The sequence below is a fragment of the Zootoca vivipara genome, chromosome 12 (assembly GCF_965207765.1).
Source record: "Zootoca vivipara chromosome 12, rZooViv2.hap1.1, whole genome shotgun sequence".
NCBI classification, from domain to species: Eukaryota; Metazoa; Chordata; class Lepidosauria; order Squamata; family Lacertidae; genus Zootoca; species Zootoca vivipara.
Genome location: NC_142595.1, coordinates 12,269,738 through 12,294,095, shown reverse-complemented (window position 1 = coordinate 12,294,095; position 24,358 = coordinate 12,269,738). Strand labels below are relative to the sequence as shown.

Here is a 24,358-nt window from a genome sequence, read left to right as displayed (position 1 = left end):
CTGTAGTATAGGTGTGACCTTCGGGAATCTCCATCCAGGTAAACAAAGGCAAACGACCAAAGGGGACAGGCTGTCCAGGTTGGTTCACTGCAGAGAGACGAGCAGTAAAGTTGATTCTTTATTCAAGGAAACGGAATACAAACGTGAAACCTACAGGCATGGCTGGCCCCATCAGTTGCCAGAACTGATAATCTGTGCCTCCCACATCCCCCTATATCGCCGCCTCAGCTGTTTTCCCTGCAGTCTTTAACTCTTACTGGAGAGGGACTCCCTGTGCTCTTTGTTCTGCTACATGCAAGGCCCTCCATGCCCTCGGAGAGCAGGCTCCTGTGGAGCTGCTGCAGCCTCTTGTCTCCTCAACTGCATCTGCAGTGCCTTCTGCCTCTGATTCCTCTCTCTCACTCAAGCCTGTTGCTTGTTCAGCACCCAACCATTTTGCCTTGCCCTTTTCATCCTCCGACGTGTCTTCAATGTCCCACCACCACTCTCCTGGCTCTGATCCTTCCTCCTCTGAGTCCTTCCCTAGGGGGTTCAAGGAAAAGAAGGTCCATCGGTAAAGATGGGGTTTATCGCATCACACCTTCCTCCTCCAGGGGTCATTCCGTCACACATGCTGCCTAAGCAGGTGTCTGGGCCTAGGGCGTCCCTGTTTGGACTCTGCCTGCCATGAGTAGCAGTGTACAAGACTGGGTTTCTCATGTTGGTTTTGGTAGAGCTGGCTTTCTACACAAAATGAGTTCATGCCCTAGAAACATCTAAGTGTCTCCACACTACTTAAGGTGGTAGAAAACTACAACTTGTCCTCTCTATAATTTGGGGAGTTAAGCACGACTGTTAATTGGCATGAAGGAGGACACCCAATACTTTCTTAGAATGGTTACTGCATTGTGTTTTTTTCCTGGAAGGGCTCCTCTGCTTTGAACTTGGGGTGTGTGTGAGAGAGGGAGAGAGAGAGAGAGAGAGAATGTAGCTCTCTGCTTCTCCTGCAGCTGCAAACAGTGCAGAAGTGCAGGGAAAAAATGTGTCATGCCTCTCTCTTTTGGTTATTTGCAGTAGATTGGCAGGGATTATTCTCGGTTGTTTTAATAATTGCAACTGCAAAATGACGCCACCCATAGTTAGCCTGCTATTTCAAAAGGTGGAAAAGTTGCTGAGCGTTTTTCTTTGGCAAAGTTGAGTTTTTGAGCTATTCTTTATTAAATTCGTCAAGACGTGGGCTGCCATACAAATGGATTTTCCTGGACACTTTGGCAGTTTCTACCTGGACGCTGTTTATGAGGGCTGAATACGGGCCATGTCCGGGAAATTCCGGACGTATGGCAACCCTAGGCATGGATTTGGGTGTGGAAGGACTGTGAGCTTCAGGTCTGGGTACACGAAAAACATCCCCAACTAAGGCAGACACCATGTGCTTTTGAGTCTAGCTGAATGTCCTTTGCACCTAGCTCTGACGTTTGCCTCCCCCTGCCATTCATGGAGGAGAGAGGTGACCCTATGCAAAATATTCAGCGGGGCTGGGGAACCTTAAGGTCCAGCGGGCAAACTGGGGTTCCTCTTGGGCCGCACCTCTCCCTGGGCCTGCTCTGCACCCCTTCTCCCCCTTGAGTACTTCCGCCTGGCAGGAGTGTGTACATGAACCGCCATAATGCCTGGACAGAACTGGAGGTTGGGAAACACTGCTATAGGCTACAATTCCAGCCAAAACAAGTCAGACCTCTCTACCTTTCTACACACCTCTCCCTGGGCCTGCTCTGCACCCCTTCTCCCCCTTGAGTACTTCCGCCTGGCAGGAGTGTGTACATGAACCGCCATAATGCCTGGACAGAACTGGAGAGGTGTGTAGAAAGGTAGAGAGGTCTGACTTGTTTTGGCTGGAATTGTAGCCTATAGCAGTGTTTCCCAACCTTGTGCCTCCAGATGTTTTGGGACTACAACTCCCATCATCCCTAGCTAGCAAGACCAGTGGTCAGGAATGATGGGAGTTGTAGTACCAAAACATCTGGAGGCACAAGGTTGGGAAACACTGGCCTATAGTGCAAATTAATTCCTCCACTCAATTTGCCTCAGATCCAGCTCTGGCCCCCGGGAGGTCCCACTCAGGGGAATGTGGCCCTGAGTCTGAAAAACGAACCTCTGCTATGCACATTTTAACAGAAGAGTCTGGATCTATTGCAGTGTTTCCCAACCTTGTGCCTCCAGATGTTTTGGGACTACAACTCCCATCATCCCTAGCTAGCAAGACCAGTGGTCAGGAATTATGGGAGTTGTAGTCCCAAAATATCTGGAGGCACAAGGTTGGGAAACACTGATCTATTGCACCAGCTCTTCCCAAGACCTTCTTTCCTAGAAGTCATCAACATACATGAGAAATGTTCCTGGGCATGGGTGGAGTTCATCTCCCCTGGTCATTGCCCCCATAAATGTGAGACTTCCAGGTTCAGGAAACAGTGTTCTGTGGAGGCTTGGAACACTGCCCGTCTGGAAATTTGGCTTTCAGTAGGCCAGCTAAACATGACAAATGAGATGCAGAGTTCATTTTCCCACACCAGGAGTATCCGTTTAATTTTCATTCCCCCATGTTTATTATTTTCCCCAGAGACTTCACTGATAATGCGATTTCTTCCATTGGGAAACAGGTGTGGAGGGCCTATCCTTGGGCTGAGTACTTGTGAGTATTCTCTAATATTTAGAGTCATCAGTGAGTACTTACCCTGCCCTTGGTTTTGGCCAGTTTCAGTCATGGTGGTTTTTGGTTATTGGTTATTGGCAGTTGACCGATGACTAAGGCCACATTCAAATTATACATTTAAAGAAGGCACTATGATCCCACTTTAAAACAGTCATGGCTTCCCCCAAACAATTCTGGGAGCTGTCGTTTGCTAGAGGTGCTGAACGGGGCCAGTCCAAGACATTTGGGCACCTGAGGCGAACCATAAAATGGCAATCCGCTCCCAGCTAGGGAAGAAGGGGTGAATGAAAATCTACACCAGGAACGGGAGTGTGAGAATAAAGATCTACTTTGGGGTCTGCTGCCCCCGTGGATCCTGCTGCCCGAGGCAATCTCCTCACCTCGCCTCATGGGTGGGCTGGCCCTGGTGGTGAGAATTGTTAGGAGATTCCTATTCCCCTCACCAAGCTGTTCTCCCTGTGGAGAGGGATTGATATACTACTCTGGGAACTGCAGTTCTGTGAGGGGAATAGGGATCTCCCAACAACCCTCAGCACCCTTAACAAACTATAGTTCCCACAATACTTTGGGGGAAGCCATGATTGTTTAAAGTGAGATCATGGTCCTTTAAATGTGTGGTATGAATGTGGCCTGAGCGGGCTAGGTCAAGGCAAAAGAGATTGATCTAGCTAAACGAAGCTCAGTTATGCTGCAAATCAATTTGAAAACTTGGGATTGTTGGGACAGGGTCCTTTGCATGTCTGCAGAAGTTTCGTGAGTTAATAAATATACATTTGTCTAACCCCGAGGTGGTAGAAAGCTCCCAGCTAAGAACATTGCTTCCTTTGCCAGAATACTGTACTCAGAAATCCCCAAACATGACAAATAGATTGACACAACTTTTGAAAGCAGGGGCAACACAGAGCATCTTAATCCAGGGGTGAGTAAGGGGCTAGGAATGGAGAAGAAATTCAGTTCGGTTGGCATTTAAAGGCAAAACTACCTAATCTGTACTTTCTGAAACAATCAGCGAGTGAACTAAACCACATCCCAGCCTCCACCTCTCCAGGGGTCCTCAAGAGCAACAGCCTGAGCAGACTTCTGAAGTTCTTCCTAATGTTTAGGTGGAATCTTCAAACTACAAGAAAGAAGATTCCACCTAAACATTAGGAAGAACTTCCTGACAGTAAGAGCTGTTCGGCAGTGGAATTTGCTGCCAAGGAGTGTGGTGGAGTCTCCTCCTTTGGAGGTCTTTAAGCAGAGGCTTGACAGCCATATGTCAAGAATGCTTTGATGGTGTTTCCTGCTTGGCAGGGGGTTGGACTGGATGGCCCTTGGGGTCTCTTCCAACTCTATGATTCTATGATTCCTGAATTCACGCTTTCCCGAATTTTGCAAATGTGCATATTAGGACTGGGGAAATCTGGCTCCAGTCCGAGGATGGAGATCCACCTCTGTAGGCAGCTTCCATGAAAGTGGCTTTGCATCTCCATTATGAAAGTGATTCAAGCCGTTTTTTTGACCCGCTGGGTGTGTGCAGGAGGTGGGTGCGAGTCTCCACCTGGAGCCAGTTGCTATGCATGGCAGGTTACTTGTGGCTGCAGCTGAGCCTGAGTTCTGCAAGTGCAGACGGACTGTGCTTTGGTTATGCCCGTTCTGGTTAAGGCAGAAAACATGGCTGTGATCTTGTCTCCGCTTCTCCAGGGTCCTCAAGAGCAACAGCCTGAGCAGACTTCTGAATACCTCTCTGGATGGCTTGCTTTCCCTTACTCACCTGTAAGTTTCTGCGTCTGGTTGCAGTAATTTATTGGCTTTATAGCAGGCATTCCCAAACTTTGGCCCTCCAGATGTTTTGGACTACAATTCCCATCATCCCTGACCACTGGTCCTGTTAGCTAGGGATCATGGGAGTTGTAGGCCAAAACATCTGGAGGGCCGCAGTTTGGGGATGCCTGCTTTTTAGTCTCAGCATGCCACCTTTCTTATGGAAGTAATATAATGTTCCATCTCCATGACATTCAGAGCTTCATCAGTGGTGGCAGGTAACATTTTGACTTGGTAGGGCTGCGATTTTTAACCTTGCTGTTTTCATCCAAGTCGGAATTCCAAACGAGATTGATTCCATACCTCTTGTTCAGAAGCCAAGTCATAACCACATGGCAGAAGTTTCTGAATTCGTGTTTTTATTACGCCAACATGTGGATTTCCAAAAAGGCTAATCCAACGCACAAAACTTTCAAAAGTTGAGGAACACTTTCTGCTGGCGTCAAATTTCAACATCAAAATAAGAATTTCAAAAATTGAATATACAAATGACAAAGAGATCTTTCCCTCGTGTGTCTGGGCAGGAAAAGCATAGATTTGGAAGGGACCTCAAGAATCGTCTAGTGTAGGGTTGCCATATTTCAAAAAGTGAAAATCCAGACACAAAATTTCTTGAGCTTTTTTTTTGACCAAAGTTGTTGCAAAATCTGAAGGGAAAAGAAAAACAAGTTTTCCAGCTATTTTTAAGCAAATTTGCCAAAATCTAGACTTCCGACATGGGTTGACATACATCCAGATTTTCCTCCTGGACACTGTTTCCAAATGAGATATTCAGGCTATGTCCGGGAAATTCCTGATGTATGGCAACCCTAATTTCTAGTCTAACTCCTGCAAATGCAGAAATCCTGCCCACAGCCAGCCATGAGTGGGCCCAAAACACCAACTTTCTGTTTTAACATGCATTCACACAGACCCACTGATGTATTGCAAACAAGCCATAACTAACATTAACCACAAATTATCTTGGTCTGGGCAAAATGGCAAGCTGCAGCTAAGCAAAAACAGAAACAAAAGATTCCACATTCTTAAAGGCTTTGCTGAAGGAGCAGAGGGGAGGGTATGAGTCTGATATTCACCTAGGCTTACTCGGAAATGGCAGCCAAACAGCAGGCTTGCAATGGAATTTAGTATATTCCGTTTTTTAGCCATGCCTTGAGCCAATGGAGGAGGGTGAAAGGTTGTTTTCTGCTGCTCCAGAGAAGCAGACACGGAGCAATGGATTCAAATGGATTCAAAGAAGATTCCACCTAAACATTAGGAAGAACTTCCTGACAGTAAGAGCTGTTCGGCAGTGGAATTTGCTACCAAGGAGTGTGGTGGAGTCTCCTTCTTTGGAGGTCTTTAAGCAGAGGCTTGACAGGCATATGTCAAGAATGCTTTGATGGTGTTTCCTGCTTGGCAGGGGGTTGGACTGGATGACCCTTGTGGTCTCTTCCAACTCTATGATTCTATGATTCAATCAAAGCATATGAATCTGTTCAATTTTGAATTCTTGTGAAACTGAATTTGCGGTGCTAGAAATTTCAAAATCTGAAATGTCCTATCAGAGATCAGAAATACATCCAGTTTTCAGATTTGTGGAGAAAGATTAAAAAGAAGAGGATCCAAATGACAAAATCAGGTTGGCATGTGGAAAAGTAAATAGCCTGCATTGCTTTGCCACATCTATCTCCCAACTCGTAAAGAGATCTGTTTAGGCAAGCATCTTGACATATAAGTGGCCAGATACATACCTCCAGAACGCTAATAAGCAGAGCCTGAAGGTGACGGTCTTCTCCCAAGGTTTGTCCTTAACATTTGATATTTCAAGGTATACTGCCTTTATTCCTGGAGGTTCCATTTAGCTGTCATGGCTAATACTATTACGGTGATGTCATAAACATGAGTCAAGCTGCAAGGATGGGTCCATGGAAGAACAACTGTATAAGTACATTTTGCTATATGCCACATTCTATGCAGATTCCACTGGCTAAACTAGACCAAAAGCATCAGGCAAAAATAAATAAATGTTAAAAGCAGAAACCATGGGATGGACATGTCTTTCTTATAGTCTCTCGTTTGATAAGCTCCGTGTGCTGTCTTAAACAGGGACTTGTCGTGCAATAAAATCCACTTCATTGAGAAAAACGCCTTTGAACCTGTCCCATTTCTGCAATTTATGTAAGTTGTTAGGGGCATAAAATGGTGTTTGCTGGGAGTGGGTGAGCAGCAGAGATGGAATGGCTTTCATCCCCCCCCCCTCCCATTCCCTTTTTATTCTTTTTCCTTTTTTCTCCTCTTTTCTCTTTCTTTTCTTCCTAGGTTTTGGAATATATTCTTTCTTTTTTCTTTTCTTTTTATTATTATATAATTTATATGATTTTGTATATTATGATTTATATGATTTTGTATATTATTATTTATATGATTTTGTATATTATGATTTATATGATTTTGTATATATGAACTTACATTTGGTATGACTGCGATCTCCGAGTATGTATTGATTGTATTTTAATCTTAAAATCTTAATAAAGTCTATTTTTTTTATATAAAAAAAAATTAAAAGAGAATTGATATCCACTATTGGACAAGGATTGGGGGGGGGAGGGAGAGCTTGTGTTTGTACAAATGCAAAGTCCGATTGCTTTTATTTCCCTTCCCAGAAATCTCAGCGGCAACATTATTGGGCGGATCACACAAGGGGCGTTTGAGGCCTGGCACGGAATGCAGTTTTTGCTCAAGATGTAAGTGAAATCAAAACCCGCAAGGGCTTGCTTGAGAGCAGCCAGCCTAGGGCCTGAGCTACATTAGTGAGGAAACACTGTTTTGAATGAGTTATAAGCATGCAACACCAGATGGCGCCAGAAGATAAAAGAAATTCTACACAATTTTCTATACCGTTCCCCCCTATAACGATTTGATTTCTGGCTTATTTAAAGCATGTGTTTCCTGTGTGTGTAGATCCACCCTCGCACACGACCCCAAATGGTGTGTCAGCAATTAATGCCTTTAGGGTAACGCTGAACGTACTCTGCTTGACCTTTGACCTTTCTTCAGCCCTCAACAATAGTTTTGAATTGTAGCCCTTGGCCCTGCAAGATGTAGAATGCAGTGGTAATAAAGAAAGGGCCCCTGAGAATGTGCAGAGAACCGCTTTCTTGTCACGGGGTAACCAGAGCCCTTCAGAGGACATATATTCAGGGTCAACACACAAAAAAAGTGTTTATATCAGAAGCAAGAGCTTTGAAATTGCTTTAACCCCCGTGTTTTTCTCCTCCTAAAAGGAAAAATCACGATACCAGGGTTGGTGTAGGGCTGGCCCTCCAAGTGTCCCTATTTTCCAGTCCCAGATTTACATAAGCCTGTTTTTATGGAATAAAGGTAAAGGGTAAAGGACAGTTAAGTCCAGTCGTGGACAACTCTGGGGTTGCGGCGCTCATCTCGCTTTACTGGCCGAGGGAGCTGATGTTTGTCCGCAGACAGCTTCCGGGTCATGTGGCCAGCATGACTAAGCCGCTTCTGGTGAACCAGAGAGGCGCATGGAAACGCCGTTTACCTTCCCACTTGGAGCGGTACCCATTTATCTACTTGCACTTTGACGTGCTTTCGAACTGCTAGGTGGGCAGGAGCAGGGACCAAACAACGGAAGCTCACCCCGTCGCGGGGATTTGAACCGCCGACCTTCTGATCGGCAAGCCTTAGGCTCTGTGGTTTAACCCACAGTGCCACCCACTTCTCCCCCTATTTTTGTCAGAGAAATGTTGCAGGGTATGCTAATTCAGGGCTTAGTGAACCTCCAGGTAAAATTGTTGGACTCCCAGCAAGGGCTTGGGTGGGGAGCATGGAGGCAGTGGCATTTCTCCCCAAGGTGGAAATTTTGTGGGTGCCAAGGCACCCAGCCCCCCCCCCCACCAGATGACACTTATGGCTTCCAGGATGTATAAAAACAGAATAAAACATTTTTTAAAAAAAACAACAACAACCACCTTCCCTATACAGGGCTGCCTCCAGATGTCTTCTAAAGGTTGTATAACTTTGAGGGTCGCATAATTCCATTAAAGGTAAAGGTAAAGGGACCCCTGACCATTAGGTCCAGTCGTGACCGACTCTGGGGTTGCGTGCTCATCTCGCATTATTGGCCGAGGGAGCCGGCGTATAGCTTCCAGGTCATGTGGCCAGCATGACAAAGCCGCTTCTGGCAAACCAGAGCAGCACATGGAAACGCCGTTTACCTTCCCGCTGTAGCGGTTCCTATTTATCTACTTGCATTTTGACATGCTTTCGAACTGCTAGGTTGGCAGGAGCTGGGACGGAGCAACGGGAGCTCACCCCGTCACAGGGATTCGAACCGCCGACCTTCTGATCAGCAAGCCCTAGGCTCAGTGGTTTAACCACAGCGCCACCTGGGTCCCTAATAATAATATGGGATAATTCCATTACCCTCCAATACTTCTCTGATGAAAATAGGGATGACTTACCATACCTTCCAACACATCTTCAACGAAAATAGAGACATCCTAAACAAAACCATGCCATTCCGGGATCAAATCAGAAACCAGGATGGCTTCTGTAAATCTAGGGCTGTTGCTGGGAAATAGGGACACTTGGAAGGTCTGAAGTTTTTATATGTGCTGTATGCCACCCAGAGTGCCTGGGGAAACTCAGCCAGGTGGGTGGGGTATAAATAATAAAATTACAATAACAACAATTGATGATGATGATGAATGGCTTCTATATTTCCACACAGAGTTGAGCCCCATAATCTCTCTTTAATGCTTTAGAATTTCACAGTATCTCTAATGACAGACTACTGCTCTGTGCAGTTCACCTGTTTTGAGGCAGCAAAACAGCCTTGATCTGGCCTGGTATTTTTAAGCGGCTGGCTTTGTTTGCTTTTTAATCTGGTAACAACAACTAGTTGAAGGTGACCCGGAAACTACAACGAATCCAGAATGCGGCAGCTAGACTGGTGACTGGGAGTGGCCGCCGAGACCACACAACACCGGTCCTGAAAGACCTACATTGGCTCCCAGTATGTTTCTGAGCACAATTCAAAGTGTTGGTGCTGACCTTTAAAGCCCTAATTGGCCTTGGTCCAGTATACCTGAAGGAGCGTCTCCTCCCCCATCGTTCTGCCCGGACACTGAGGTCCAGCGCCGAGGGCCTTCTGGCGGTTCCCTCGCTACCAGAAGCCAAGTTACAGGGAACCAGGCAGAGGGCCTTCTCGGTAGTGGCACCCACCCTGTGGAACGCTCTCCCACCAGAGGTCGAAGAGAATAACAATTACCAGACCTTTAGAAGGCATCTCAAGGCAGCCCTGTTTAGAGAAGCTTTTAATGTTTGATGGATTTTTGTATTTTAGTATTTTGTTGGAAGCCGCCCAGAGTAGCTGGGGGAACCCGGCCAGATGGGCGGGGTATAAATAATAAATTATTATTATTATTATTATTATTGTTGTTGTTGTTGTTGTTCCCTTTCCCTGGTTTTTCTGCAGGGTTCTCAACCATAATCCGCTAACGGTCATTGAAGATGCCCGTTTTTACAAACTGCCCTCGCTGAAGTTCCTGTAAGTACCTGAAAGCATGACTCCGGGGCCAGGCTGAGTTGAGGGCTCAAGCTTGCTTCAAAGCCACCAACTTTATCAGAATGTTTTCCTCTCCACACCCAGATGCATAGGGACAGAAATGAACTCTGCATGTGCTTTGAGGCAGTCTTGTCTTTAGTGTTGTCCGATAGGTGGCAAGGACTGAGCCCCTGGCTCTCTCTTTTCCCATTCTGCATGATGTGGAGCTGTGTCTAATTCAGAAGCAGCAAACCTATTTCCCAGTAGAAGCTGAAAACGATGGCCTTTCGACGCTTCTCACAATTGCATCCCATCCTTTCTCTGAGTAACTGAGGGGTAGCAGGCATGGGGTTAATGCCATTTCATCCTCTCAACAACCCTGTCGAGTAGGCCAGTCTAGTCTAAGACATAATTGACCAGACTGAGGTCGCCCAGTGAGCTTTATTAAACCCTCTACACAAGGTGCTCCATCTTTTATATCTCTTGGTATGCCTTGGCGTTTAGCACAGCAAAGACTCTTGCGTTGTTTTTCTAGGGACCTTGGCGCCACTGATGTGACCCCAAAGATATTGGAGGCCCTTCTCAGGACTTGCCTGCAACTGAAAACTCTGTAAGTATCGTGTGTGACCCTTTTATTTTGTTGAGGTCCAAGTGAGAGAAGGAAGAACTGAAAATGGCAACTAATCTTATCTTTCCTACCGTACTTATCCATGTATAAGACTAGGTTCTTTTATTTAAAAATTACGTTCAAAACTGTGGGTCGTCTTATACACGGATACAATCTCCCCCCCCCCTTTTCTCAATTTGGAGTCCCCAAAAATATACATGGGGGCGTGTTATACATGGAAAATTATGGTATATTTTTTCCCTTTGTGGTCCCCCATGTGGTTAATTTTTATCCTTTGTGGCCCTGCAGGGCCGGGTTTAGGTTTGAGGAGGCCCTAAGCTACTGAAGGTAATGGGGCCCTTTATATGTCCAGCTGTCCTTTGTCAACAACAAATTGTCACTGTTTTTGTGTTTTGTGTTTTTGTGTTGAGGGACGCGGGTGGCCAGATGGATAAAGGGCATTCCTCACTGTGGCAGGAAGTTGCCGCCATCTGCGTTTCAAGTTACGCATTACCATCCCCATGTGAATGTGTCCATGGAGAGGGTTTCCAATCTCTGCACTTGGCCTCAGCCACTGGAATCTCGTACATGGAAAATGCCGCAACGCAGAATCTGGAATAGGTTTTTCTTTTAAGTCCCAGTTTCCTTCTCCTAGCTGGGGGCATAACTGTGGAGCAAGAGCTAAGCCTGATTTTGCAACCAGAATAAATTTGGGGTGGGGAAACAACCAAAATGTATTTGAGCTGCTTATCCCAAACCATCATTTTTTTTTTTTACTGACTGCAGGCTTTGGGGAAGGTTAGATTGCTTGCAAAATCTAGTGTATATAATGATTTTGGCATCAGCTCACTGCCCTCGCCCACCTCCGCCATGCTGCACCGAAGCAGCCCCATGCCCAGAGCCTCCATCTGCTGTGGCCACCGCGGCACGAAGCGGCCAGCCTCCACCTCTTCCCCGCCAGAGGAGCTGCCCTCCAGCTGCTGCCCGCCTCCTCCAGCCCCGCCGGCAGCGCCGTCCTCCCTAAAAAACTCTGGGGAACGGGGGTGCCGGAGGGAGCTTTGCACCATGGTGCTGGATATCGTTAAGACGGCCCTGGGTGGCACTGTGGTCTAAACCACAGAGCCTAGGGCTTGCCGATCAGAAGGTCGGCTGTTCGAATCCCCGCGACGGGGTGAGCTCCCGTTGTTCGGTCCCAGCTTCTGCCCACCTAGCAGTTCGAAAGCACATCAAAGTGCAAGTAGATAAATAGGTGCCGCTACAGCTGGAGGGTAAAATCGTTTCCGTGCACTGCTCTGGTTCACCAGAAGCGGCTTAGTCATGCTGGCCACATGACCTGGAAGCTGTCTGCGGACAAACGCCGGCTCCTTGGCCTATAGAGCGAGATGAGCGCACATCCAGTTTTTTTTCCTTTATTTTTTTGGGGCCCCCCAAGAGAGTGGGGCCCTAAGCTATAGCTTGTTTAGCTTATACGTACATCCGGCACTGGTAAGGGGGCCTTAGCAGGTGGTATGGTTTTTATCCCCAACATGGAATCTTTCTGCTCAGATTGCTGGTAAATTGCAACAAGAAGAGGCTAAAGAAGTTTGTCGTTTTTCTATCTGCAGCATCTTGCCCAAGAAGATGGCCTGTTGCCTCTGCCATATTCAGGATGACATTGAACTTTTGTGTGAGTCGGTCAAGTTGGATTGTGCCAACACATGTGCCGCAAACTTCACTTTGTGTGGTAGGTTTTTTGTTTTTTTTAAATGTTTGTTTCTGTCTGTTTAGTTTCACTCCAAGACTGGGTAGACACTATACCTCCATTTTTTATTGTAATCCATTCCGGAAGACCATTCGACTTCCGAAACGTTTGAAAACCGAAGCATGCATTTCCAGAAGTATTTACATCTGGAAAACTCAATACGGAAGCCACGTGGCACATTCAGCTTCCAAAAAGCATCGGAAACCGAAACAGTTACTTCCAGGTTTTGGGCTTTTGAAAGCCGAAACGTTTGACTTCCAAGACGTTCGAAAACCGAGGTACCACTGTACCTTTAAAGCAAATGTGAAGCACAATCGTTCCCTCAAAGAATTCCGGGCCTTGTTGTTTGTTAAGGGTGAGGAGCAAACCACACTACCCAGAATTCTTTGAGGGGAAGAATGTGCTTAAATGATATTGTGAGCACCCCAGCCTAAGGGAGGAAAATGTTGGGAAATGGAACATATTAAAAAATGACGCCAGAAATGCCTGTGTTCAAAATGGCACCAAAATCGAAACAAATCCACAAAGTGCAATCTTTTTACCCCCAGAATCCTGCATTTAGGCTCTTCCTCCACATTTGTAATCGGCCGTGGTTGACCTTCTAAAGGAAAAGGTAACTGGGAAAAAGAAGGACGACTTCTTGGAAAATAAACGGTTTATTTAAAAGCTTACAGGCTCAGAGTAATACAGAACCTGTACGAAATTAACACAAAGGGTGGTCAGATAAAACACAGGCGTGCAACTGGTGCTAGATTTGCAGTAGCATTGACCCAAAACAACAGGGCTGAGAAACCACATACACACACATTTGCCCCATTGAATTCAGTGGGGCTTACTCCCAGGTAGAAGGGTATAGGGTTGCAACTGGGCCCATATCCAGCCCAAACTGGACAGAACGGTCACATTCACACCATACATTTACAGTGGTACCTCGGTTTATGAACACAATTGGTTCCGAAAGTCTGTTCATCAACTGAAGCGTTCATAAACTGAAGCGAACTTTCCCATTGAAAGTAATGGAAAGTGGATTAATCCGTTCCAGACGGGTCAGCGGAGTACTCAACCTGAAGCGTACTTAACCCGAAGCATGGGTGTAATTGGTTCCGGAAGTCTGTTCATAAACTGAAGCGTTCATAAACTGAAGCGAACTTTCCCATTGAAAGTAATGGAAAGTGAATTAATCCGTTCCAGATGGGTCCGCGGCGTTTGTAAACCGAAAATTCGTAAACCGAGGTGTTCATAAACCGAGGTTCCACTGTATAAAATATGGCTTTCCCTGCCCCCCAGCAAGAATCCTGGAAACTGTAGCTCACCCTTTACAGAACTACGATTCCCAGGAGCCCCGAACAATTCAAAGTTCTCAGGATTCCTTGAAGGGAAGCCATGTGATTTCAATGTATTTGTCCCATTTCCCTTCCTGAAGCTCACTGCTCTAGACATCGGACAACTCTATTGTTCTTTCCTTGTTCTTCTTTCTCTGAGCAGAGAAAGAGAAGGCGATGAGCAAGATGCAAGAAGATGTCATAAAGGTGTTGGAAGCCAGGAAGCAGAACGATAGCGGCAGCACCCTGAACATTATGCCCGAGAAGTCTTACCGCGCCAACCTGACTCTGACGCTCTCGGCCACCGCCACCGGGGGCAAGTCTAGTTTGGAACTCAATTTCCACCGACTCCCCACCAGCCTTTTCAAATCCGTCAAGGGCTTCAAGAAGCTGACAAGCGAGGACCTCCTGGATGTGAAGTGGGCTGACCAGAGTGAGCTGAAGAAGCTGTACCTGCTGGCCAACTTGCTGCAGGTGGCGCTCAAGGAAAAAATTGCAGAAGACGAAAGGGAGAGTCAAGGCGGGCCACAGCCGGCTCAGAAGGAGGGGCCTCCGATGGCACAGCCAGCTGCAGGGGCTGCCCAAGGGAAGGGGAGGCACCTAAGAAGGGTGAAAAGAGAAACTTGGCGTGGGAGCACCCCAAGGTGGGTGGAGTCGTTTCTCAGGGCTGGCAGAGAGAGGCGAGGATTTGCAGGGTCCACTATGCAGCGTGCGGGACAGCCAAGCGGCACAGATTCCCCTGCTAGGCCTCGGAACTGGAGGGAGCTAGCCGGGGGTCCAGAGCCTCTAAGTGTGGCTCGACTCCGCCGAGCAGTGCTTGGTTCCTCTCGGAAACGCTCCGCCGGGCAGTACCCGACCCACTCCCCTCCCTTGACCGCCTCCATCATGGTGGACGAAAATCCCGAAGACATGACAGGCAAGGTAGTGATTATCTTGAAGCACCCCAACAAAACCAGCAGCGCAGGACAGGAGGAGGTGCAAGTAGTACCGGTATCTAACCCAGGTTCTCCCGTCGAGGCTCAGCCTGCCGTCGAGGCTCAGCCTGCCGTCGAAACTCAACCTGCCGTCGAGGCTCAGCCTGCCGTCGAGGCTCAACCTGCCGTCGAGGTTCAACCTGCCGCTGCACCTCCACGTGAAGAGAGCATAGACAAGTCGGAGGAAATTTTGCGGCAGCGCCTCGAGTCCGAGATATTGAAGAAGGAGGAGCTGCTCAGCCAGCTGATGAAAGGAGAAGATAAATCCAAGCCCCCGCCCGACGACTCGGAAACCTTGAACGAGATCTCCCCTGACATCACCTTGTCGCAAGAGACGCACTGGGAGCACCACGAGCAGAGGACCACGTTTTCCCCGCGCCTTCAGCTCTTGCCAGCTCCGGATGACTATTTGCTTCAGGGCGACCTCTTTGAAGCGGAGCTGAACAAGCGCCTGGAGCCGCTCATCCCAAACGCGCCGGTGAGGAACCTCATCTCCCACGTGATCCGCATCTTGAAGATGGACTGCACAGAACCCGCCATCCAGCTGGCTTGCGCTAAGCTCATCTCCAGGACAGGCCTCCTCATGAAGCTCTTCAGCGAGAGAGAGAACATCAAGGAGACCACCTCCTTGTGGAAGTCGTACCTTTGGTCTGCCAAGAATGCAGCCAACAAGACCACGTTGAGCCCAAGGTTAATGGGGAAACCTTCCGACGAGGTAAGGCAGCTTCTGCCAACCTCATGCTTTCCAGATGTCGTTGAGTTACAAATTCCATCATCCCTGGCCATTGGCTATGCTGATGGAAGTTGTAATCTGAAGACTACAGTCCAAAGTTGCACAAGACTGTGGGAATGTGGGGGATAGTAGGAGAGGACATATTGATTCAATATTATCCTTCCTAACTCACACTAGTGAGTCATATATATAGCAGAGCTCATTCCCCGTTTTACACAGCAAGAAGCTAGTTTGCCGATTCGTTTGAATCTCTTTAGTTAAGCAATCCAATCTGGCATGCCCAGATTGGACTATATTCCTGGGAAGACCCCTTTGATTCCCTCCTAAAAGAATAAAGACACAAGAGTCTTCCTTTATATGTAATGAAAAGTTTACGCACATTCATTTCACAGTATGATCCCTGAAGGCAGGCTTTAGCTTGTAGTGACAGACACAGTGTGGCTTACATCCTTGTAAGGGTGGGTCCATGTGCTGCTGGCAGGGAGCCAGCAGACAGCACCAGGAGCAGTGGCCACAATGGAAGAGAGCATCAAAAGAGAGATGGCTGCATGACCAGCTCCTTTTATGGGGTCTCCCAGGGTCATGCCCATCCTCCCCCTACCTGGTCACACGCAGGGGGAGGATCCTCCAGACCAGGTGTGGCAGGGAGTCCTGCTGGCTGGAGTAACACCCCCCCTGCATGTCCACTCTGGGCAAACATGAAGTGTTGTACTTGACTGCTTATGTTACATTCCCACAAACACTGAGGTAAGGGGCAAGTGTAGGCGAGCCTACCAGTGGTCTCTCAGAAGGTTGGCCAATGCATGGGCGTACCCAGCATAGGGCAGCTGGAGAGGACAGGCAGAGACGCAGCAGCGGCAGCAAAGCTGCCTCCGTCAAGGGAAACCTGGACCTGGACCTGGGCTAACTTCAGCCCACACTCCTTCAAGTCACAGCGAGCACAGCACAGAAAGTGCTGTCCCACAATGCTCCACGGCACCTCATTTGCGCAAAGCTCGCTGTGACTTGAAAGAGTGTGGGCTGAAGTTAGCCCAGGTCCAGGTCCAGGTTTCCTTCAACGGAGGCAGCTTCGCTGCTGCTGCCTCATTTTAGTCACCGCTGTCGTGCCGTTAAAGGAGCTGGCTAAGCAGGAGTGCAAGCGCAGGTGGCTCTATGTGCTGCCTTGCAAACGGCCCCCTTTCCTCTGCGGGGCGTGGACGTTGACCATGCCTCCTGGGGGGATCCTGGCCACATCATTGCCACCTAGCCAATTGGGTGGCTGGGGGGCGTGGCTGGGTGTGTGGCTGGTGTGCCCCCCCTAGCTTTGATCCTGGGTACGCCCATGGGCCAACGTCCAGCTTAGTTGGGTGTGCTCCCCCAGTCTGTTTACTCCAGGGATTGATTTGGTGTAGGTTTCTAGGAAGATTTGTTCTTACGTTTTAAACACACTTCATAAGGTAGAAAGGAGAGGCGAAAAAATTATTGATGTAGACGGGGTGCAGAGGTCCCTTGGCTGCCTCTGAGAAGGCCCATAGCTTTGTGGTGAACCATATGGTTAGCATACAGAAGAACCCAGATATAGGGAGGAATTCTGCATCACACTCCTCTGATTCTTCCGTCGGTGCCAGGATTTGTGCTTATCAGGTGGAATCATTCCCCTGATCTCCGCTGTTGTTGGTTTTTTTGGGGGGGGGGGTGTTCTCCAGACCCTCCAGAGGAGATTTGGGGATGATGCAGGGAGTGTTCAGGGGGAAGAAGTGGGAAGCCCCGTGGCAGTAGCAAAAAACCTTGCGCCAGGCAAAAAACCAAGACATTGGTTGGCAGATTCAATAGGAGTATGCTGGGCTTCATGGATCAAAATCTAATTCTAGTATAGGGCAGCTTTATGTGTTTGTATGAGTGCAAACCACCCTCAAAACAGTGCTTGTGGCTGAAGAGAGGAGAGACACACAGAAAAATCCAACTGCCTTATTTTATTTTATTTTGTCCAATCTTGCAGATAGCGAGGCAGGGGATTCCAGAATATGGGTACGGCAACAAGCTGTTGCTAGCTATTTCAGTGACGGCTGTGATAATGATTATCATTGCAGTAATTTGCCTGATTGAGGTAAGCTAAAAATCTGTTGTTGTTGTTGTTCTTGTTCTTGTTGTTTGTTTGTTTGTTTGTTTTAAAAATCCTTATTTTGATCTCTTAACTTGCCATATACTCCATTGCTTTGAATGGGTATCATATACTGTATCCCCAAAACACACTATATTCTGCTGCTGTGGAAGGACTAACACCCGGCTGGTTATAACACCTTGTTCTTCACCTTAATTTAAGCCAGAGCTACACATAAGGACAAAGGCTCTTTTCTCATTTTTCCAGTCTTAAATGCGCTTTCCCACTTTTTACAGCAATTAGTGACATTTTTTTAAAAAATAGATCTGCATGAGAAATCATCAGTATTTTAGTGCAATTTTCTTGTTAAACATATTTGTATACGCAATTTCAGCTAATGTGCACATTTTTGCCGTTAATACAATGCATTTCTGTTTGTTGTTTTCACTAATGTGTTTATTTCTATGCCCACATCCCCCCAATATATGCATTTTTCCCCCTCCCTAAACACAGTTCGGTTGGAGAACTGCATTGCAAAACTTAGATAACTGTGAATTTTGAAGCATAGTTTTGTTTTGGCTCATGAACCATTTCAGAAAGTGTGAATTTGCACTGTATTTAAATGTGCACTGAATCAATTTCCTCCTCCATCCCTACCCACCCCCCACCCCCCACCCCGCACAGTGAGATAGAGAGAGAGATCTCTCTTCTGAAATGGGTCTTCTGTTTCTATGTCAGGGCTAAGACCAGGAACAGAAAGAATGAGCGCAGCAAACGCCTTCACAACAGGAAGTAGGGGAATCCATGCAGCTTTGAGCTGTAGCTCCATTCTTTTAAATAGAAAGGATCCTGCGCTTGTTATCTGAGGCCCATCTCAGTGTCTCCCCTCCCTGAGAGGTTCGGAGGGTGACAATGTAAGAAGGAGCCTTTGCTGTGTTGGCTCCCCGTCTGTGGAATGCTCTCCCCAGAGAGTCCTGCCTGGTAACCATCATTACATGTCTTAAACGCCAGGCCAACCCATTTTTTTAGCCCAGCCTTTGTCATTAAATAATCTATAGCATGTTAAATTTGTGGGGGGAGGGGAAGAGAGAGAGAGAGACTGTTATGATTATTGTATTATTATGCTCTGTATTATGTTTTTATTATTATGCTGCTTAAATTATGTTCTTAATATTGTACACTGCCCAGGGATCTTTGGATAAAGGGTGGCATATAAATGGAATAGGGACCCAGGTGGCGCTGTGGTTAAACCACTGAGCCTAGGGCTTGCTGATCAGAAGGTCGGTGGTTCGAATCCCTGTGACGGGGTGAGCTCCCGTTGCTTGGTCCCAGCTCCTGCCAACCTAGCAGTTCGAAAGCACATCAAAATGCAAGTAGATAAATAGGAACCGCTACAGCGGGAAGGTAAACGGCGTTTCCGTGTGCTGCTCTGGTTTGCCAGAAGCGGCTTTGTCATGCTGGCCACATGACCTGGAAGCTGTACGCCGGCTCCCTCAGCCAATGATGCGAGATGAGTGCCGCAACCCCAGAGTCGGTCACGACTGGACCTAATGGTCAGGGGTCCCTTTACCTTATAAATGGAATAAGTAATAATAGTAATAACAATTATAATTATAGACATGACAACAAAATAGTCTCTTGCTTGGCCACCCTAGTCATTCCTTCTACCCACCTCTGAGTAATGTTAGAATCTTGAGTCAGTCACAATCGCTTCTTCCTCTTCTTGTCAAACAGATCTGCTCTCAGCGTTCGGCAGCTAAATCAAAGGACGGCTCTGAAAAACGGTAATTCTTACCCAGGAATGCTTAGTTCTCTGCCATTTAGATTTCTGCATGCAGGACTCAGTCTCAAGCGCATGATTTGGGGGGTGGGGATTCTATCCCTTCCTCTGTGAGAACAACAATTAGTTGTCCCCCAACAATTAGTTAAGGAAAATCAAGTCCTATACTGTTGCTGCCTGCTACATACTTAAGAGCAAGTCAAGTTTAGCCCTTAGGAGTAGGACGTGTCATTTTAGGGGGCGAAGCTTAATTTGTGCAAATTTCTTCAGTGAGGCGTCTTAACAATACGTTTTTGGTTGTGAGGAATCCAAATCTCCTATTATTTTTGTGATCTGGCCAACATTTAGCTTGTTAAGTATGTTTGATGAGGAAGCACGCAAACCGCTATTGGAAAATGAAAGAATTTTAATTTTACCTTCTAAAAGGGTTAGGTAATGCTAGATAAATAATTAATAAATACAATAACGGCAAGTGCTTGATTTTAAAAAATGATTTCTATGCCATTTTTACACACATCTTACTTACCAAACAAAACAAAACTATATTAATTTAACCAAAATATATTTTGAATTCCCAGGTCGCGTTACGACTTTTCAGCACCCCCTCATTTTGGGAATTTCAAAGTTGGAAAATTCAACACGCCCTGCCTTAGCAGCCTTTTGTCTTAAGAGACACCTAAAACCCCATGTTTCTACGGAGAGGTGTGCCAGTGTCTTCCTTTTAAACTGGTCTAGTAATCAGTGGTCGTGTGTGTGCCAAATTTTGGATTTGTTGGTGGTCCGTAGGTGGACTTTAGTCACTTCGGAGTAATTTTGTTACCATATGTTCAGGAAGGCAAGCAGAAGCATTGTCTATGCACCTACCGCAGTATGCATGGAGGCGCATTTCGGACATCCATCTCAAAGTTCAATGTGGGGCGGCAGGAATTACTTGCCATTTGCATGTTCCTTGTGCATACAGAGAACAGCCCTAATAATTGACAAAGGCTTTTGAGAGACAGACAGGCAGAGAGATTCATGTCTCATTTTCAGGTGTTTCCAATAGCCAGGACAGCTTTATGCTACCATAATGAATTTCTCTCACATTAATGTGAAAAAGTACCCGAAACATTTGTGGAAGAAGTGTACAAATGGCAGTCATTACATTTTAAAACCCGGACCTCAAATTTAAGAGGCGGGAATTCGTAAAGCGTTGCACTGAGATTCAAAATTTTGTTTGTTGCTCATTCATAAGGTATCTGCACACACCATCAAAAGGTCTTTTACATCTTCCTAGAACTAATACCAAGCACACACATTTCTCCCCCCCCCTGTTTTTTTTAAACATTAAAGGACCTTTCTGGGCAGAAGGAAGAAAGACAGACAGGTAAATCGTCTCATTGGGTTTGAGAGATTTGGGTCCCCGTTTCCATCTGAACTAGGGATGCGTTGTGTGACCTTGGGCAAGCCCCCGCTCATTTCCCTTACTAAGCATCTAGTCCAGGGAGTTGGTGGACTACAACTCCCATCATCCCTAGCTAGCAGGACCAGTGATCAGGGATGATGGGAATTGTAGTCCAGAAGCAATTGGCGGCCCAAGTTTGGGAAACCCTGATCTGGTGTCAGTGAACAGCCAGAAGTCCTTTGGGAATGCATAGCTGCCAAGTTTTCCCTTTTCTCGCGAGGAAGCCTATTCAGCATAAGGGAATTTCCCTTAAAAAAAGGGAGAACTTGACAGCTATGGGAATGATGGAGGCAGTGATCGGCTGTTGTTTGTCCCCAAATCTGACAATGAGAAATATTACTGCCTCTCAAGATTCTGCCAGTTTCCGCTTCTTCCCATTTCTCATTTTCCCAATCTTAACCTGAGTTTGCCCAATTTCTGCATCTGTTTGCAATTTAAAAAAGAACAACAACAGTGTAAAAATCTGTATGCGTTATTTCAATGCAGTTTTCTGAATAGAAGCATCTCAAGCCCATGTTTGGCTAATAAAAGCATGTTTGCACTATCCCTTTGATGCATGCATATTCGTGGGAGAACCCCTCTGCGAAATACAGTATGCAAAATGCTAATTGTGTAGGATTGCTACATTTCAGTTGGCATATTGGTTTGGGGAGCGTGAATTAGGAAAGTTCGCGTTAAAATGTAGGACCGCGTAAACCTCCCCCCCCATTCTTACCTGTGCTGCAAATGCTGTTGGACTCCCATCAGCCACAGCCATCCTGGGTAACGGCCATGGATGATAGGAGTTGTATTAGCCCAACAACATTGGAGAGGCCAACAGGCATGTTGGCTCCGGTCTTGATTCTGACAGTCCTAACTCTCAAAAGGCTCCCTCCCATTCTCACATCCCTTCTTCCTTCTCAGGGTTCTGTCGACAAGCCTCTTTGGCTCAAAGACATGTATCAGCCTCTGGATGATGCTCGGAGAAGGAGCATGATTGGTAAACTGCACGATGAAGATACCTCGGATGAGGACGATATATTCAACTGGGCCAAATCAAGGTAGAAACGAACGAGCTGTGACCAGACTTGTATGACTTGCAACTTCCTTCCTTCCTTCCTTCCTTCCTTCCTTCCTTCCTTCCTTCCTTCCTTCCTTCCTTCCTTCCTTCCTTCAACACACACACACATTTTTGCTCTTATGGCTGCAAATGAAATCTGGGGTATGTGTGGATAGATTGAGTCACCTTTTTCGTCTTCTTCCTTTCCTGGCAGCTGTGTAACCAGCACAGGTTCAGCAGATGCAACTTTTCATAGCAGGGTGGTTAGGGCTTGCTGATCAGAAGGTCGGCAGTTCGAATCCCTGCAACGGGGTGAGCTCCCGTTGCTCGGTCCCAGCTCCTGCCCACCTAGCAGTTCGAAAGCACATCAAAGTGCAAGTAGATAAATAGGGACCGCTCCGGCGGGAAGGTAAACGGTGTTTCCGTGCGCTGCTCTGGTTTGCCAGAAGCAGCTTTGTCATGCTGGCCACATGACCCGGAAGCTGTCTGCGGACAAACGCTGGCTCCCTCGGCCTATAGAGCGAGATGAGCACCGCAACCCCAGAGTCGGACACGACTGGACCTGATGGTCAGGGGCCCTCCTCCTTTGCATTTTTGCCTGTTTTACAGCAGTTTAAGGCAAAGAGCCCTGCCTATCAGTCAGGGCATACTGAATCAAGACATGGAGACTTCAGCACTATGCAATGCATAGATCAGGGGTCCCCAAACTAAGGCCCGGGGACGGATGCTGCCCACGTGAGCCAATTGTGCGGACCCCGCCGACCGCTCTTACCGGCATGCCGCGGTGTGGTTGCCCACCTCTGGGTTGGCATGGCACCAGAAATAGCTGGTGCGCACATGCGGGCCAGAGGGTAGGGGAATGTGCTCCCATACGCATGCGCACAGGCTATTTCTGGTGTTGCGCCACCCTAGAAGTGCACCGAAAATGGTGTCTGCGCATGCGCAGAAGCCATTTCCGGCGCCGCGCCAGAAAAAGCGAGTGCACGCCCGTATGGGAGCACGTTCCCCGGCCCACCGCATGATTGGCGCTGGAGGAACTGGCCCAAAGCTGGGTAAGTTTGGGGACCCCTGGCATAGATCAGGGAGGTCTGACACATGTGGCCCTCGAGGCTTTACTTGTTGCCCTTGGCAACATTTGACGCCCCCACCGAGCCCTCGTGCTGCCTCCCCAGAGCTGGGTAAGGCACTGGGCTTTGGGAAGGAGGGGGGTGAAGGCTCTGACAGGGTCCTCTGTCCTAAAACTTAGTTGGCGCTTTCTCAGCTTTGGGAAGGAGGTGGGAGGGTTCTAGGGCCTTGCCAGAGGCTTGCGCCTCCTTCCCCAAACCCTACGCCTTGCCTTGCATAGCTGGCTTTGGGAAGGCAGTGCGAGAGCTGGGCTGGGTGTCACATTTTGGCCTGACTCCCTGCCCCCAGAGTGAGAAGGCAGTGTGCAGCCCGCACATTTTGTGTCGAAGTACTCTTGCGGCCCACTTGGTATGAAAAGTTGGACCACCCTGGCATAGATCCTTGTTCTCCCCACTTGCCCCAGGCTTGCAGAAGCAACAAGCTGCCTCTGAAGACAGTTCAGAAACTTCAGCAGCTGCAGAATTCAGCGGCCAGGTTGCTCATCCGAGCAAGACGGTTGGAGAATATTACACCGATCCTGCTCCAGCTGCACTGGCTACCAATTAGTTTCCGGGCCCAATTCAAAGTGATGGTTTTGACCTATAAAGCCTTAAACGGCTCAGGGCTGCAATACCTCAAGGACCGCCTCTTCCCATATGAACCTACCCGGACCCTGAGATCATCTTCTGAGGCCCTCCTTCGTGTGCCTCCTCATTGAGAGGTCCAGCGGGTGGTAACACGAGAACGGGGCCTTCTCTGCAGTGGCTCCCCGTCTGTGGAATTCTCTCCCCAGGGAAGTTTGCCTGACGCCTTCACTATACACCTTTAGGGGCCAGGCAAAAAACGTTCCTTTTTAACCAGGCCTTTGGCTGACTTGATCTACATCCTATACCCTTTTTTAAATGTTGACTTTTGGGGGGGGGGTTTCTTGGGTTGTTGCTTTTGTTTGGATTTTATGTATTTGATATTTTATATGCACCACCCTGAGACCTCTGGGTATAGGGCGGTATAGAAAGAAAATAGATAGATACCCGTAGATGATAGATGGATAGATACTGTAGATGATAGATAGATGATAGATACATACTGTAGATCAGGGGTGGCGACCTCCCAAGAGACTCTGATCTACTCACAGAGTTAAAAACTGGGAGTGATCTACCCCCTTTTGGGGGGTTCAGGGAAAAGCTGTTGAGTTTTTTTTAAGGAAGGGAAGCCCTGTTTTTTGGGGTTTAGGTCAAACTTGTTGAGCTTCTTTTAGGAGGGAGGGAGGCCCATTTTTGTTTAGGGCTTCAGGTCATAGTTCAGCTTTTTTTAAGGAGGAGGAAAAATTTGGGTGAGCTTTTTTAGGGGTGCCAGTGATCTAGCAGTGATCTACCACAGACATCCAGTGATCTACTGGTAGATCACAATCTACCTGTTGGACGTGCCTGCCGTAGATGATAGATAGATGATAGATTAGGCTCAGTGAAGAAATACATACACGGCAAACAGCCTCAT

The 24,358-nt window shown here is 47.4% G+C and overlaps 1 protein-coding gene across 2 annotated transcripts in view; it reads left to right on the top strand.

The window, feature by feature from the left end:
• The window catches only part of LOC118095830 (leucine-rich repeat-containing protein 37A), a 35,696-nt gene that overhangs the window by 1,643 nt on the left and 9,695 nt on the right, over positions 1–24,358 (top strand). For both annotated transcript variants that reach the window (XM_035137105.3, XM_088656127.1), the window contains exons 2-13: positions 2,597–2,668; positions 4,373–4,444; positions 6,581–6,652; positions 7,138–7,218; positions 9,969–10,040; positions 10,573–10,647; positions 12,249–12,367; positions 13,871–15,396; positions 17,393–17,500; positions 19,229–19,278; positions 20,607–20,640; positions 21,622–21,758. In XM_035137105.3, coding sequence (XP_034992996.2) covers positions 7,199–7,218; positions 9,969–10,040; positions 10,573–10,647; positions 12,249–12,367; positions 13,871–15,396; positions 17,393–17,500; positions 19,229–19,278; positions 20,607–20,640; positions 21,622–21,758 — 2,141 coding nt within the window. In that variant the 5' untranslated portion in view covers positions 2,597–2,668; positions 4,373–4,444; positions 6,581–6,652; positions 7,138–7,198. The remainder of the gene's footprint in view (positions 1–2,596; positions 2,669–4,372; positions 4,445–6,580; positions 6,653–7,137; positions 7,219–9,968; positions 10,041–10,572; positions 10,648–12,248; positions 12,368–13,870; positions 15,397–17,392; positions 17,501–19,228; positions 19,279–20,606; positions 20,641–21,621; positions 21,759–24,358) is intronic.